Source organism: Macrotis lagotis, chromosome 4 (assembly GCF_037893015.1).
Source record: "Macrotis lagotis isolate mMagLag1 chromosome 4, bilby.v1.9.chrom.fasta, whole genome shotgun sequence".
Lineage (NCBI taxonomy): Eukaryota > Metazoa > Chordata > Mammalia > Peramelemorphia > Peramelidae > Macrotis > Macrotis lagotis.
This window is the reverse complement of record NC_133661.1, coordinates 192,309,806-192,327,316: the sequence shown is the minus strand read 5'-3', so window position 1 is coordinate 192,327,316 and position 17,511 is coordinate 192,309,806. Positions and strand designations below refer to the sequence as shown.

General features: G+C 35.3%; 1 protein-coding gene across 1 annotated transcript in view; it reads right to left on the bottom strand.

Annotated features, from left to right (window-relative positions):
- LOC141521988 (formin-1-like) overlaps positions 1 to 9,241 on the bottom strand; it is a 402,521-nt gene extending 393,280 nt beyond the window's left edge. The window contains exons 1-2 of the mRNA XM_074235036.1: positions 9,172 to 9,241; positions 8,906 to 9,004 (exon numbers count right to left, since the gene is read on the bottom strand). Coding sequence (XP_074091137.1) covers positions 8,906 to 8,930 — 25 coding nt within the window. The 5' untranslated portion in view covers positions 8,931 to 9,004; positions 9,172 to 9,241. The remainder of the gene's footprint in view (positions 1 to 8,905; positions 9,005 to 9,171) is intronic.
- Between the last annotated feature and the right edge of the window lie 8,270 nt (positions 9,242 to 17,511).

The window sequence follows — 17,511 nt, the reverse complement described above, 5'->3', positions numbered from 1 at the left end:
TAAATGCTCTCATAAAAGGAAACATTAGACCTGGGTACCACATGCAGTTGCCCCCTTGGCTCATTTTGGGCAGTCCTTGAGGAAACAACTTCCTCTCTTTATGGAAGAGCAGAGATGGTTGACATGTTACTGACAATGATTTCATCTTGTTGGTAACAACATGGTGTAGAATTTGCCCATGTTGGCCCATCTCTCCTCTTGGGTACAGTCTAGAAAACTACATCTAATTTTCTGGGTAATCTAATGGGATAGAGAACTGTCTTATTTTCTCTCTCTAGGGATGGTAGGGAAATTGGAATAAGTCTTTCAGTTCAGTTTTTATAAAATTCTTTGAGATAGCTACTTTAAATCCTAATTACTTTTGCCACTAATTCTTTTCAGATTGTAAAAGACAGTAACTTGAAAGACTTTGGGAGAACCAAGATAATAAAAGAATTTAATAAGCAAACATTCTTCCTATCCCTCCATCCCTCCTCTCACCTCCATGTAATAACAAGATGAAAACTTGTTTCAGTAAGGTTTGGGGAATCATCCATCTTCACCACCTACTAACCCCAAGTTGGTTAAAGATGAAGTTTGAAAGATATTAATAGGGGGTGGAGCCAAGATGGCAATGTGAAGACAGCATTTCCTGGAAACTACTTCCCCTCAAAACTCCAAAAGCCCACAAATTATAACTCTAGCCAAAATTTAAAGGGGCAGAACCCCTAGAAAGACTGAGTGATACATTTTCCCAGTCCAAGATAACTTAGAAGTTCCTTGGGAAAGGTGTGTTTCACCAGGACTGGGAGTTGGAAAAAGCCCCAGTTGCAGCACAGCCCCAGAACAGCTTGAAGGGGCAGGGAGAGAATTCTGCTACACCAGAGTGAGTGTGAAGTGAGGGAGCACTGGCTGCAGAACCTGCAGCAACAATCTGGAGAATACAGCCTGGATCTCCAGAAAGCAGCCCACAGACAGTAAGGGGGTGAGGGAAGACTGTATAAATTTCATTGCTCTCCCTCAGAGTAGAACTCTGCTATTTGTCCACACTCAGATCCAGGTTGCAGTTTAGGCTTCTATACTAAGCCAAACAGGACTCTTCCTTACACCTCCAGGGCAAAGGGAAGTGCTGTGGTCATCTACATATCAAAGCACAGGCAAGAGAGCATAAGACCTTGGAGGAATAAAGGTCCCAGTGGCATGTGTCCCCACCCTAAAAAAACCCAAAGCCTTGGAAGTGCTGTAAATTAGTCTTGGGCTGAGGAAATGAGTAAACAATAGAAAAAAAGAAGAATCTGACCATAGAGAATTACTTTAGTCCCATGGAAGATCAAAACACATACTCAGATGATAACAAAAATTGGAGTTCTCATATCCAAAACCTCCAAGAGAAATAGAAAATGGACTCAGACTATGGATGAACACAAAAAAAGACTTTGAAGAGCAAATAAGGGAGGTGGAAGAAAAATTGGGAGGAGAAATGAGAGAGATTCAGAAAAATCATGAAAATCAAATCAACAGCTTGATGAAAGGAATACAAAAATATACTGAAGAAAATAATATGCTTAAAACCAGTTTAGGGCTAATGGAAAAAGCAAAACAAAAGGCAAATGAGAAGAATGCCTTAAAAAAAAGCAGAATTGGCCAGCTGGAAAAGGAGATTTAAAAAACTCTCTGAAGAAAATAAGTCCTTCAAATGAAGATTGGAACTAAAGGAAGCTGATGACTTTGCAAGAAATCAGGGAGAAATAAAACTCTTCCCCCAAAAAAACAAAAATTAGAAGAAAATGTGAAATATCTCATTGGAAAAACAACTGACCTCGAAAACAGATCCAGAAGAAATAATTTAAAAATTATTGGGCTAGCTGAAAGTCACAAACAGGAAAAGAATCTAGACTTCATTTTGTTTTAGTTCTTTTTGCTAGGCAATGGGGTTAAGTGGCTTGTCCAAGGCCACACAGCTAGATAATTATTAACACAGCTAGATAACTATTAAGATAACTGACTCCAGGGCCAGTGCTCTATACATTATGCCACCTAGCCACCCCAAGACTTCATTTTTCAAGAAATAATACAGCAAAATTGCCCTGAGATCCTAGAAGCAGAGGGTAAAATAGAAACTGAAGGAATTTGCCAGTCACCTCCTGAAAGAGATCCCTAAAGAAAAACTTCTAGGAATATTATAGCCAAATTCCAAAACTCTGAAATCAAAGAGAAAATTCTAAAAACTGCCAGAAACAAACAATTCAACTACCAAGGCTTCATAGTCCGGATTACACAGGATCTGGCAGTGTCTACATTAAGGGCTTGTAGGGATTAGAATATGATATTCCAGAAGGCAAAAGATCTTGGTTTACAACAAGAATCAACTACCCAGAAAAACTGAACATCCTCTTTCAGGGGAAAAGATGGACTTTCAATGATGGGGATTTTCAAACTTTCCTACTGAAACAACTAGAGCTAAACAGAAAGTTTGATCTCCAAGTACAGGACTCTGGTGAATCATAGAGGGGGTGGATGAGAAGGACTAACTACGAGGAGCTAAATGATATTGAACTATTTGTATTCCTGCATGCAAAGAAGATATTGATAACTTGTATGAACTTTCTCATTTATAAGAGCTGTTAGAAGGAGCATATATAGATAAGGCACAGGAAGGAGCCCAATATAATGTTATAATGTAGTAAAAAAGATGGAGTCAATGGGTGATAAAGGAAAGTACTGGGAGGAAGGGAAAGGAGATGAAGCAGAAGCTAAGAAATTTCACATAAGAGTCAGGAAAAAACTTTTTTCAATGGAGTGGAAAGGGAGAAGGCGAGGGAGAATGAGTAAGCCTTCATTCTCATCAGAAATGGATCAGAGAGGAAATAATATACACAATTAATAGAGTGAGGAAATCTATTTTACCCTAGAGAAAAATGACAAGAAAGGGATGGGATAAGGGGGAATGGGGGGGGAGGAAAGGGGGAATGAGTGATAGAAGAGGGGGAAGATTGAGGGAGAGGGTACTCAGATGCAACACACTTTTGGACAGAGCCAGGATGAAAGGAGAGAGAGAAAATAGAATACATGAGAGTGGGGAGGAATAGAGTGGAGGTACAGCTAGTAATAGCAACTGTGGTAAAAATATTGAAGCCGCTTCTCTGGTAGACTTGTCATAAAGAAAGCAACTCACCCCAAAGACAGAGCCACTGGAATATGAACACAGACTGAAGTACATTTTTTTCCTCTCTCTCTCTCTCTCTCTCTCTCACTATTCTTAAGGTTTCTCATCTTCTTGGGGGGGAGTGGAGTTTATGATTACTCCTATAACAAAATTATTGTAATAATAGTAATAATAAATTAAAGTTAACTTGCAAAAAAAAGAAAGATATTAAAAGTGGAAGACTGAAAAATAGCATTCAGTATGGTGTGCAATAGACATTTTGGATGATGGAAAGCTAATGACAGATATCCTAGAGTTTTATGGGACCAGATGTTATCTAGTCCAATTCATACCCAAACAGCAATCTCTATCTATAAAATTCTACAATCCTATACTATCTATCTGTAAAATATAAGAGTTGGATTAGATTTAATCAAATTAAAATATAAGTACTTGCTATCATACACACACACATACACACACACACACACACATATGGCAACTAGGAAATACAAAAATATAACTGAATAGTCTCTTCAAGAATTTTACATTTTTGAGAGGTAGATTGTAAGGATAGAGAGATAATAAATTATGTATACAGAAAATTAAATATCAACTAATTTTTTAAAAAAGAGGGAAATTAACAGTTGGAGTAATTAAGGTTTTTGTAAATACAACACCTCTGCTCCTCCCTGAACGAAGATTAAAATTCTGAGAGACAGAAATGATGAAGGAATAAATGGTCTCCAAGTTGCTTTTAGCTAAAAATCTATGATCTTTTTAGCCTGATTCCTAAAAGTGGTCATCCAGACTTTGTTGGTGGCTTTTTTTTTTTTACGTTTTTGCAAGTCAAATGGGGTTAAGTGGCTTGCCCAAGGCCACACAGTTAGGTAATTATTAAGTGTCAGAGACCGGATTTGAACCCAGGTACTCCTGACTCCAAGGCCGGTGCTTTATCCACTGCACCACCTAGCTGCTCCTGGTGGACTTCTTAGAGTATGAAAAACTTGCTCATTAAAAATTGATCATTTGAACCTAAGTATAAAATTTTATCATATATTTCTATTATATTTCACCTTCTTTAGTTTGGAGATATAAGTTAAAAATTCCATCAAGAATTTTTTGGAATTGTCTTGGATCATTGCATTACTGAGAAGAGCCAAGTTTATCATAGTTTATCATGGTAAAATGTTGCTGTTACTGTATACAACGTTGCCCTGATTCTGCTCTCTTCACTCAGCATCAGTTCATGTGGGACTTTGCATGTTTTTTCCCTGAAATATACCTGCTCATCTTGTTGAGCTATTCCCTAATTGATGGATGTTCTTTCAATTTCCTAATCTTGGCCATCACAAAAAGAGCTACTATAAATAATTTTATAGATGTGAATCTTTTTCCCTTCTTTATGAGCTCTTTGGACCTAACAGTAGTAGTGCTGAATTAAAAGACTTATCTTTTCTCAGCAATGCTGTGACCCAAGAGAAGTCTGAAGGACTTATGATAAAGAATGCTATCCATCTCAAAGACAGAACTGATAATGTCTGAATATAAATTGAAGCATACTTTTTTCACTTTTTTATGAGGTTTCTCTTTTAGGGGGCTTATATTTACTCTTACAACATGACTATTGTGGTAATGTTTTTCATGACTACACATCTTTATATCAATTATATTGCTTTCTCAATGAGGGGCAGTGGGATAGGAAGAAGGGAAAATTTGGAATTCAATGTTTTGGAAATGAATGCTGAAACATGTTTTTTGCATGTAACCAGGGGAAAGATAAAATAATGAAAAAAAGGATATCATCAATTTTAGATTTGGGAATAATAAGGAATTACTGATCAATAGTTTAATATTATCCATAGAGAGACATTGTTAAAATCATATATACCTAGTTCTAGTTTATCCTTTGGCATATAATGGTTGGGTGACTCTCGGCAAGGGTCTTAATGCCTCAGTGCTCTAGATAATGTCAACTATTACAAAAAAATCATCAATTTGTATTGGTGGAAAGAATTTCCTTACTCAGGAGGTTCCCTATACTAATGAAATAATAGATCAATTTCCAATCCCCATGCTTAAGAAATCCTATAAACTTCTATACCACACTTTCCCTTGTGTAGAGAAGGAAGTAAAATTTCTTACAAGTAATTGTTACTTGATATTCTAAATGGGTGTAGAATTGTAGAAATTCGAGTCATAAGACCAAATCTAGGTCCCTCTGAAACAATTCAATTTAATAAATATTAAAGACTTATTATGTTCCCCTGCTTGACATGATTACCCTAATGGTTGTCTAGTTCAACCATCTGTCAGGACCACAAGCTTCCTTCCTACTAGCAAAACCATTGTTGATTTATAACTGCTTAGTAAATTGGGTTTCTTTTAGAAACTTGAACCAAATCTAACGATTACTGAAAAATCATACCATGTCTGATTTTATAAGCTCCAAATTCAATAGAAACCAAAAGAGATTTAAAAAGAAAAAAGACTACACTAAAAATGATAGTATTTTTTAAATTGAAACCTTGTGAACCAGTAAAAGAAATTTCTAAATTTATACATATTACAGAACTATTGCAAACAAAACTGAAATTTCATATTTTTTTCCAAATCAAACCTGTATTCAATCCATATATCACATGGCACATGTCCTTGCTTCATGCCCACTCACTTTACATTCTAGGCATGAGAACCTATCTTTGCTTTTTTGCTTGTTTTTGCAAGGCAGTGAGATTAAGTGACTTGTCCAAGGTCACACAGCTAGGTTAATTTTTAAATGTCTGATGTCAGATTTGAACTCAGTTCTCCTGACTTCAGGGCAGGTGATCCACCTAGTTGCCCTGCCCACTCACTTTAAATTGAATTTTTCTTGAGACTGTGAAACTATAATTGGTGTAGGTTTTGATGGGACTGTGACCAAATATTTTACAGGTGTCATTAGGAGGATCTTGTGACAATGATATTACAATTAATTTTCCTATTTGCTAAAAATCTATGTGCAATATTTTTCAATTCTCACCCCTCCCCAAGAACATGCTGACAGAGTCACACATGTGGGTTGTGCATAGTGCATCCCACATGAGAAAGTAGCTATGGCTTTTTGGAGCTTCATACTTCTACCTGTTCTTCAGGAAAATGGAGAAAGAAGGGGTAGGTGTGAAAATCTGGCAAAGAAGGGAAAGAGAAAGATTCCAGGAAAAAAGCCCAATATAGGAAGAAAGAAATACAAAAAAGAGGAAAATTAAAGGTTACAGCAAAAATGAGGGATAGGAAAAGGAAGGGGGAGTCAAGAAAAGGATAAGGGAGAACATTAAAGGAGCCAGATTGTCAGATGGAAGGAGAAAACCTTGCATTATGAAGAAATAATAGAAATTCAGTGAGCGCTCTATGGAGAAATAATTTGAATGAACCTGAAGCAGGACAATGAGTAAGTGAGATGAAAATGTTGTCAAGGAATAGAAAATCTGAAGTCAGGATCCTAGATTCCTAGCTTGGATTCACCATTTTATTTCATTACTTTAGTTTATCTCATCTATCTTTTTAATGGAAGAAGACACTCCTTTTCTCTTTCCAGCTGCATCAGTATTCCCAAAGCATTGTAAAGTCCAGCATATAAAATCTCATTGAAGTTTAACATCTTATTACATTCATTACCCTGCATATGTGGCATTATCATCTTTCATGTAAATACATATTTTAAAGTCTGAGTAATACAACTTAGCAATTAAAACAGCAATTAGGCAATACCACAATGTAATCACCTGCAAAAAATGGGGGTGGGGAAATGAAAGCTTAAATAATATAGAATAATTTGAGAATTGAAGAGTATCAAATAAGTGCCTTAAGTGTGAGCAATTTAATGTACCAGACATTTGTCTTAATGAACAAAATCCTCAAATCAAACTAAACTCTATCGAGTTTGAATTTGAAATAATAGAAAAAATATAAATCTGGAGGAAAAATCTGTCAGCACTATTTATAATAAGTTATTCAATAAGTCTTTTATAGAATCCAATTTTTATCAATCAGTCATTCAACAACGTTTACTTAGTATCTACTATGTTATTGACACTTTCATAGTTGCTAGGGATACAAAGATGGCAGCTAGGCAGCAGAGTGGATAGAGTACAGGGCCTGGAATCAAGAAGACTCTTCTTCTGAATTCAAATCTGGTCTTAGATACTTACTAACTGTGTGACCCTGGACAAGTCACTTAACTCTGCCTCAGTTTCCTCATCTATAAAATGAGCTGGAGAAGGAGATGGCACTCCAGTATCTTTGTCAAAAAAAAAAAACCCCAGTAAGGTCACAAAGTCAGACATCACAGAAGTGACAACTTCAAAAATTAGCATTTAGTGTATGTAGAAAAAAATTCTAGCCACTGATATATTAAAGCAAATTTGTGTGTGTGTGTGTGTGTGTGTGTGTGTGTGTGTGTTTGGGGACAAAGAGTTTATGCTTGATGCTTGAGAAGATCTCACTCTTTTTTGGTTACATTGAAGACCTTGTGGAATGCAAATCAATGATCTACATTAGCTTTAAAACAACTATATAAAAAATGAAATTCCAGACTCGGAGTCAGAAGAATTGCTTTAAAACACAGTTCTGACATTAGTACTATAATCTCAGAAAATTACTTGACTTCTGTGGGTGTCAGTTTCCAAATCTGTAAAACAAAAGGTTTGAACAAAATAAGTGGTATCAAACCCAAATTGAAAAGGTACCATAAAATTATACAAAAGGATCCCACAGGGTTGCATAGTGACTTGGAAAATCACATATTAACATTATCTAGGTTTTATTGTGTTTTTTAAATTTATTTTGTCAAATGTTTTTAATTACATTTTAATCTGGTTCTGATGAGAGGCCCAAGAACTGAGAGTTGCCACCTCTTGACAAGCCATCATTCAGGTTCCTTCCTACTTGAAAACTATGATCAGGTTAAAAGAAAGAGAAACTTAAAAAACCCTTAAACTCAAAAATAAAATAAAAATCAATGTATATGTAAACAGAACTCACATATATTATCCATATTTTCTGCAAGATTTTCATATTGCCTACACAGCTCTACCAAAAAAAAGATTATGTCATATGTAATTTCTGCATAGTTTCCTATTATGGACACTCAATCAACAATAAGCTGTTGTACACAAGTATTGGGGGAAGGGAATTGGTCTTATATCAATCTAGATATTTTTAGTATAGGGAACTCCAGGGTAAAGAAAATTCCCCTGTATTACAAGTAGGCACCTTTTCTGCAACTTCTAATCTTAATGAGCTCTCTTTCTCAGGTCTTCAAGGCTTTACATTCAGCTCTCTATCCACTATATTATACTAATCATACAAGCTGTTCCAAAGTGAATTCTGTGCAGAAACAGCATGTGTTGCCAAGCAAAATGAAATAAATTGATCAAATTCCCATAATAACAAGTTGTTAGGGACAATTTTCAGGACTGATGACTATAGTTACTGATGCTCCCTTGGATTCCTCTCTAAAACTATTTTTTTAGCCCATAGAGCAAATATCTTTCCAAAAATCCTTTCAGGTAGTCCAGCCTCAACTGATATATAGAACAATAATCCCCATTTCTAACTTCCCCGTTGGAGATAGTTTAGATAAGGTGAATATTTGGTCCAGGCCCAATTCCCTCAAACCTGGACCAAAAAAAAATTGTCGTTAATGAGAGATGATACTGAACAGATACAACATATTATTATTTTCTCATCCGCTTTTCTACCCTTTATAAAGATGGAAGAGATAGAGATAGAAACACTTACTTGTCCTAGGAAGCTCCTTGGGCATATTCTATGCTTCCCTTCACAGTCAGAGGGAGGTTCCAAGAAAACTGAAGATTTCTTAAAGTATCTTTTCATTAGCTAGGTAAGAGAATGTGGGTAATTTTCAATTATCTTGCCTTCAAATACTGCAGCAACTAACTATTCAATTTTTAAAAAATTTATAATGTACTAATTGTATGGAAAGGATGGTATTAAGATCTTGTGGAAGTAGGAAATTTATATAAATTTAATCATGGCTAGCCTACCAGATTACAGGCCATCACCAGAAGCTATCTGGAGCTACTCCTGACTTAAATACCACAAAGAGGGATGTTTCCATGGAAACAGAACTTTACCTTCACAATAAAACCTAAGCATATAAGCACATTCAATTGATGCCAAGTGCTTAGTACTTTTGTCCCCAAATAGAGCTACCACAAAATGAGTACTGTGAGAAAAAATTATAAGGGCCAGACAAATAAAATGAAGAAAACTGACCAAATTCTCATGACACTCTGTTACTAAACAGAGTTTTCTGGAGTAGAAAGCCACTGCATAGCTTCTCCAACTATAAATAGATGAACATTCACTCTTCCTGAATTTGTCATCTATCAGTGGAGAAGTATTTACAACTTTGATCATTCCTTAGTATTCCAATATGATGCATTCCTCCATTTGGGGGTTGGGGATCTGGTAATATCATTGGTCCAGAGCTTGGCAATGACGTTGAATGATATGACTTTACTATCTATCAATTAAGCCACATTTGACTATTTGCACAGTGTGAAGTTTGCCATCTTTTTTCAGGAATATCAGGAACATGAACCACAAACTGAAAAAGTAAAACCACGCATAGGCAGGAACACCCAAGCTTGCTTCCTCCTACTCTTTTACTCACAATGTTATTCTTAAATTAGCACTAGATTTAACATAGAGGAACACAGAAGGCTGTGGATTCTATTTCCTATGGCAACCTTTAATATTCTTTTCTAATCCCTAACCACATGGCAATGTTCCTTCTGTCATCATTGGCTTCCCCTCCACCCATATGATGTCATTCCTCAAAATTCATTACTTTTCCTAAGCAATCCTTCCTACAGTGTCCCGTTAAGAGAATGGCATGAAAAGTTGCCCAGAGGGGAGTTCATTTATAAGGATACATCCCCCTCTACTGGGCAAACTATATCCCAACATATAAGACATTATGGATCCCAGAGTAAGAATCACAGATTTGGAAGTGAAAGGAATTTTATGGATAATTGAGTATGGCCTTCTCAAAGAAGAAACTGAGGGTCAGAGAGGTAAGGGAACTTTCCCAGTCACATAGACAATAAGTTTAAAAAATGGAATTTGAACCCAGATCCTTGCCTCTAAAACTGATACTCTGTTAAAGCATTCACCACACTGCCTTACTGATCATCTAAATTCATCCCTCGCATTATACATGTGAAAAAAAAATGACATCTACAGAGGTAAAAAAACTGTCCATGGTATCACAGCAATTTTTAAAAATAAAATTTACTACCTTTTATTCTTTACAGCCACAGAATCTCCCTTTGATTCTCCTCCTCAAGAGCCATCTCACATAAAGAATTTTTTTTATTTTTTCAAGGCAATGGGGTTAAATGACTTGCCCAAGATCACACAACTAATTATTACGTTTCTGAGGACACATTTGAACTCAGGTCCTCCTGACTCCAGGGCCCATTCTCTATCCAATGCAGCACCTAGCTGCCCCAACAAAGAAATTTTTGAGGAAAGAAAAGAAAAAGAGAAAGAAGAAAAAATATTTGTGAAAACAATCACTATATGCAAAAAGTCTGAAGACTATAAATAATGTTGCATACTCATGGACCTCTACAAAGGAATAGGAGAAATGTTTTTCATATCTTTTCTTTGGGACCATGTGTTTTCTTTGTAATTGATTTTCAATTGTTTTGTGGTGGTTATATTTTCCATTTACATTATATAGTCATATTATAAATTGTTTTCTTGCTTCTTTATATCATTCTCTATATATATATTTTCTCATGCTTTTCTATGTTCATCATATTCATTATTCCTACAGGAATAATATATTATATTCTGGGGACACAAATTTGTTTAGCTATTTCTCAATCCATGAATAACCACTTTGTTTCCTGTTCTTTGTTGCAATAAATAATTTGCTGTATATAAGGAGTCTTTTTTTTTTATCAATTACTTCTTTATAGAGTGATTATGCTTAATGGTAGAACTCTACAAGGGTATGGACATTTTAGTGATTTTGCATTATTCCAAATTGCTTTCCAAAACAGCTGTACTAATTCACAATTCCACCGGTAATGCACCAATGGATCTATCTTTCTACAGTGCCTCTAATATTGACTATTCTCATCCTCTGTCATCTTTGACAATTTGCTGTGTATGAGATAAAACCTTGACTGTTTTGCATGTCTCTTACCAGAGATTTGAAGCATTCTTTCATCTACAATTAATAGTTTGTAATTCTTATGAACATCTTTCATTCTTATCCTTTGATTTATCTTCTGGGAATAGCACGAGAATTGGAAAAGACCTTCCAGATTGTCTTGCTCAACCCTCTCATTTTATAGATCAGAAAACTATGGTTCAGAGTAGTTAGAAGGTTATAGTCAAGTAGCAGAAGAAAGAGTAGAATCCAAGTCTTCTTACTCCCTGTTGAATGTTCAGCAATTACAATATACTTTCCCATGTTTAACTTCAAATTATTTGGGACCATGGACACTGTTCTAGGGAGTCTCTTTTCAAGATGCCAGGTTCATTGGAATTTCTAAGGTGCTATGTCCTTGAGTCATAAATGTTTGGATATTAAGAGATCCACAAAGAAATAAATGATCATGGCATGGAGATAGACTAGGAGATCTGTCTTGTCATTCTGGATCTGCCACTAACCAGCTAAGTCACTTCAAGCAAGTCAGTTTATATGTGCGGGTCTCTGTTTTCCTCAGCTATATAATGAGGGAGTTGAATGAGATAATCATGGAAGATTCTTCTAGAACTAAGAAGGTGTGTCTATGATTCATTTGGTTACTAAAGCCTCTCAATTCCATCTTATCAACATCTCTTTCAACCTCCACCTTCATTCTACTCACAACACCACCACTCTAGTGACTCCTTGATTATTGCAGTTTCTTCCCAATTGATCTCTCTACATCTGGTTTCTTCCCTCTCTAATCCATCCACCTGGCTGCCAAATTGATATTATTAAAATTCAGCTCTGAGAAACTCATTTCCCTGCTATTAGAAACTATGGTAGCTCCTCATGGCTTATAGGACAAAATCAATACATCACTATTTAGTGTTTAAAGACCTTTACATTCTGACTCCAATGTACAGGTTAATAACATACTATTTACCCTTACACACCACACTTTACTCAACAGTCAAACTAGTCTACTTCCTTATATGTGAAATCGTTGTTTTTTTCTTTGCACAGGCTGTCTCCTAAGCCACACATCCTCTCCCTTCTCACTTTTTTCTCCTAGGAATCCTTGGCTCTCTTAAAGGCTTGATTTAAGAGCCACCTCCTATTAAAGCCTTTCCTGGTTCTCTCTCAACTGTTAGTGTATATACTCTAAACTTCCAAGCTTCCTTCTGCCTTCCTTCTGCCTCCCCCCTCCCTCCCCCCTCCCTCCTATCATTATTTTGTATGTACCTTGTATTTATTTCACTGTAACTATATTTATCTTCCCAGACAGGATATTGTGAATTCTTTGAGGAAAGAAATTTTTTCACTTTTTGTATTTGAATCCCCTACCCCCATTTAAAATGGTGACTGGCACAAAATGGCTCTTAACGAGTGATTGCTAAGCAAATTATTTATCCAATGTCACACAGAAAGATGACAGAAGAGGAAAAAGTATATATATGTGTGTGTGTGTGTGTGTGTGTGTGTGTGTGTGTATGTGCATACAAGGATGCTTTTAATTTGGTTGGTTAGCTTTTTGCTTCTCTATTTATTACTCTTCCCATCAGGTTTTCTTGTCTAAGTTCCAGTTCCTAGTGGCTATAACTTACTTGCTTCTTTGTTCATTTCCATCACTTCCATTAAAGTTTTCTCTTCTCTTTGCTCATCTTCCATTTTAATATTGTAGCTAGTAGCCTAAAATCACATTTTCTTCTTGCTTTTCATTTTCACTTATAGCAATTCTCAAATTAGCAGTATGAGGTTTATTAAGACTTTATGGTCTGATTGTAGAGCAGTAGATTGAGAAGTTCACCTTGCTGATTCTATCCCTACTCTATTTCTCATTCTTCTTCTGTAACTGAATAATTCACTTGACCTATGTGATCTCATCTTCCTCATTTATAAAGTGGGAAGAATGGTCAATGAACCTTGATTGGAAATAGGAATAGGTTTGAAGTTACTAGGGATCTTTGAAAAAAAAGGTCTCCATAATTAATCGGGCACAATTATGATGATTCTTATTTATAAAAGCATATTAGAGCTGGAAGAGACTTTAGGAAACATTTAATTCAACCCTCTCATTTTGTAAAAAAGGACATGGAAATCTAGATATATAAAGTTTTCCCAAAGTCACATAGCTAGTTATTGGCCGAGTTAGTGATACCATGATCATTCATTTCTCTGTAGAGCTCTACTGTCCAGTCATTTTTGATAGTATGTGAATGAGGGTAATAATGAGACTGATTCCTAAGTTTTAAATGTGGATAGAAGAAATTTGGACTATGCTTGCCTTAGTTTTTCTATTAAAAATGAAAATACAATTACACTTACAGAAATAATAATTTGAAGTATTTAGAATTCAAAGGAGGAATAATATAAGCTCAAGGTATTTGGTTTATTCCATTTTCTCTCTAAAATCTTCATTAAATGACTCTTTCCTTCTTCATTAAGATACTTAAAAAAAAAGAACTTTAAATTTCAGATGAAGAGCGGTCTGACACTCAAACATCTACCAAGATAGATAAGTACTTTAAATGTTTGGTGCCTGGCTCAATGAGGGAACTTATCCTGGAAATATCACTATATAAAAATATTCAAGCTATTATGGAGAATTTCAGAACATGTGGCAATCCAAAATTTCTTTCCACTCTCCTTTTGTAAAGAGGTGTCACTGAAAATAAATAGAATACCAATTTTGAATGCTAGCATGGCCCAAAAAACCAGTAGGAAGATCAAAAATTAAGATATACTGAAAGGACAACATAACCTAGTTAAGAGAGAAAATGCTTATTCTATCTGTCTTCCCTGATGATGCTTCTCTTTGGCATCAGCTGGAAAAGATCCATTTCACACCTGAACAAAAGTTTGTACTGTTCTTCTGAAATGTGAGAAAACAAATTCCCAGAGGGCTGAAGAGGCCACTTTGTATGGGTCACTGAAGGGAAAGAGACCAAAAGTCTCTTTGACACTGATAAAGCAGTGGTTTTCTCATTTGGAATGGCAGTGAAAATGGTGGCCTCACTTAGAGGTTCAGCTAGTGAAAATCTATTTAAGATTGTAACCAATCAGACAAAATAGGTATTAATCTTCCAAGTACATAATCAGATGATATTTCAACAGACTGAAGAATATGAACATGTTTTAAAATGTATTTTTAATAATTCTGTATCTACCTGAGGGACTCAAAATTAAAATTTTAATTTCAATGTTTACATATCTCCAATTGGAGATTGGACAGCTTAACCAGTGGCATCTTGAACTAAACATTTTCCAAACCAAATGGATTACCTTTCTCAACTTTGAAAAATAAGCTTTTATTTTATTTATCTCTATCAGTAGTATTATCATTCATCCAGTTTTCTCTATGTGAAACCTAGATATCATCCTTGATTTTTCTCTCTCCCTTGTCTTTTATTCTCATCATTGTTGTCATCCTCATTATTATCTCAAGTTTTTATGTGCCAGCACTACAATGAATAATAAGGGAAGAAAGAAAGATAATTCAAGAGAGGTGGCACATCTGGGATCAAAAGGATGTGGTAAGAGGTTTCCCCTTTTCCTGCCCCATTCTTGCTAGAGCTAGTATGAATATATTTGCTTCCATCTTGTCTCTTCCATTAGTATTATGAATTCATTATTTATAAAATAAAGGAATTGGTTTAGAAGTTCTCTAAATTTCCTTATAAGGTTCCTTATAAGATTCCTCATAAGACATTAGTTATGTGACCCTGGGCAAGTCACTTAACATATTTGCCTCATTTCCCTCATTTCTAAAATGAGCTGGAGAAGGAAATGTCAAACCAGCATTTTTGTCAAGAAAACTCCAAATGGGATAAATCAGATATGATAAAAATGACTTAAATATACATACATATATAGATATGATATATAAATATATGGCAATACATGTCACATATATGCATAAAATATTTAAGATTCTGGTCTATCCTTCACACCTCTATAAACATATTATTTATGCAGATATCACCTTGTCACTCTTTGTTCAAAGCCTTTTATATAATGACAACAATAACTAATATTTATATAGCATTTACTTTGTGCCAGGCTAATTCTAAACACTCAACTATTTGAGCCTTACAACAATCTGGGGAGGTTGGTCTATTATTATTCTCATTCTACACATGAGAAAATTGAGGCAAACAGAGGTTAAGCAACTTGTCCAGGTTCTCCCAAATACTAAAAGGATTAGGCACTAAGAAGGATTAGGCATACATTTTAGGAAAATATTTAGATGATATAAGTCAGTTATATGCTACTTATTACCACCAAACTTCTGCCCCCAGCCTTTTTGCCTCTCACCACAGGCAATTCCATTCACTCCCAAGTTCAACTATCACTGACAATAATTAACATTTATATAGTTTTTCCTATTGTGCTGGGCACTGTACCAAGTTATAGTAATTCTATCATTTTATCTTCATAACAGCCCTAGAAGGTGTTACCATTATCCTTATTTTACAGATTAGGAAACAGATTGTTATTTGTTCATGGTCACCCAGCTAGGATGTGTCTGAGAAGGCCTCATTGGAACTCCTGTCTTCCCAACTGCAGGCCCAATAGTTTATCCATGATGACCTGGCTGCCTCTGAAATGACAGGCAAACTATAATTCTAGTTCTGCCACCTACTTGGGCAATTTGGCTAAGTCACTCAATATCCCTGGGGGCTCAGATTCCTCATTTGTATAATGAGATGACTGTAGTAGATAATAGTTAAGATCTTTTTCAGCTCTACATCTTGTGATTGCTAAGATCTATTTCTCTAGTCTTGATCTCTCCTCTGAGCTATAAACCCTATTTATAGTGCCTAAAAGATTAGCTTACCTTAATATCATAGTACTATCCCAAATTAAAAATATTCTAAATCAAATCTATTACTTTTCCCTCAAAAAACCTAGATCCATAAATGGTATCACAGTTTTCCATATTTGATCCCAAGGTGTGACCTTGGATTCTTTCATCTCTCTAGTGTCTTATTAGTTACCAATTACTTATCAATTCTTATTGATCCCATTTCTACGTCTTCTCTTACATTCTTTTCCCCTTTTTAATCCTACTGCTACCATCCTCTCTTATTGCAATAGACTTCTAAAAATATTTCAGACTCCACTTCTTCCCTGATTCAATTAACCCTTCACACCACTGCTAAACACACAGACTTTTTGTGGACTTGGTCTTATCTTTCTCTGTTCAAAACTCTTTATGTGCTTTCCAAGTCCAAATCCCTATTCTAAGAATTAAGACCCTCTACTATCCGATATCACCCTACCTTTGCAGTTTTACCACTCCCTTCCATATACACTTAGCTCAGGCAAGTAAATTACTGTTCTTGTCTCACATCCCAATTTGAACCATCTCACCTCCATTCCCTTTACTCATATGTTTCCTTTTCCTACAGGTACTTCCTTTTTCCTTTTCCCTCCATCTCCTTGATTTCCTCCTGATCTTTTAATATCTAATTATTCAAACTCCCCTTCAAGAAAAAGTCCTGTGCAGAATTCAGAAAACCAATGTTCTCATTAGAATCTTAGAGGTCATCAATCTAATTCCCTAACTAATGAAGGAATCATTTTACAAAATATTTCTTGAGCTTCAGTTGAAACAACACTGAGGGTAGCTTATTTTTTTAAACACTTCTAATTGTTCAAAAGTTCTTCTGCAGTTCAGTTGAACTCATCTCTATAACATTCAGAGATTGAGTGAGATTCTGCTTTCTAAAGCTACACAAAATAAATCTAATTCCTTTTCCAGATTATAATTTAAATTGAAATAATTGAAGGTAGTTATGGTATACCATTGACCTCTCTTCACTTCCACTTAATCCAAGTCTTCACTTCTTCAGGTTAAACATCAAAAGGTCCTTCAAGGACCCCTCATATTACATGGGCAACTGTTAGGTCAGATATTCTGAATTAGATAAAGGATAAAAGCTGACAGGAACAGGAATAGAAAAGAAAGGAAGCAGTATAATTTATCTCTAAATAAAAACAAAGATACATATAGAATAGGAAATCATGTCATTTATTGTCTTCACTTATCAAAGAGCTTTCAACTTTGCTACATAGCCATTGCATATTTATTTATTTATTTCAAATATATAAACTTTGAATAATACAGTGAGAATGCTAGAACATCTGATGTATATTTGAAATTTATTTT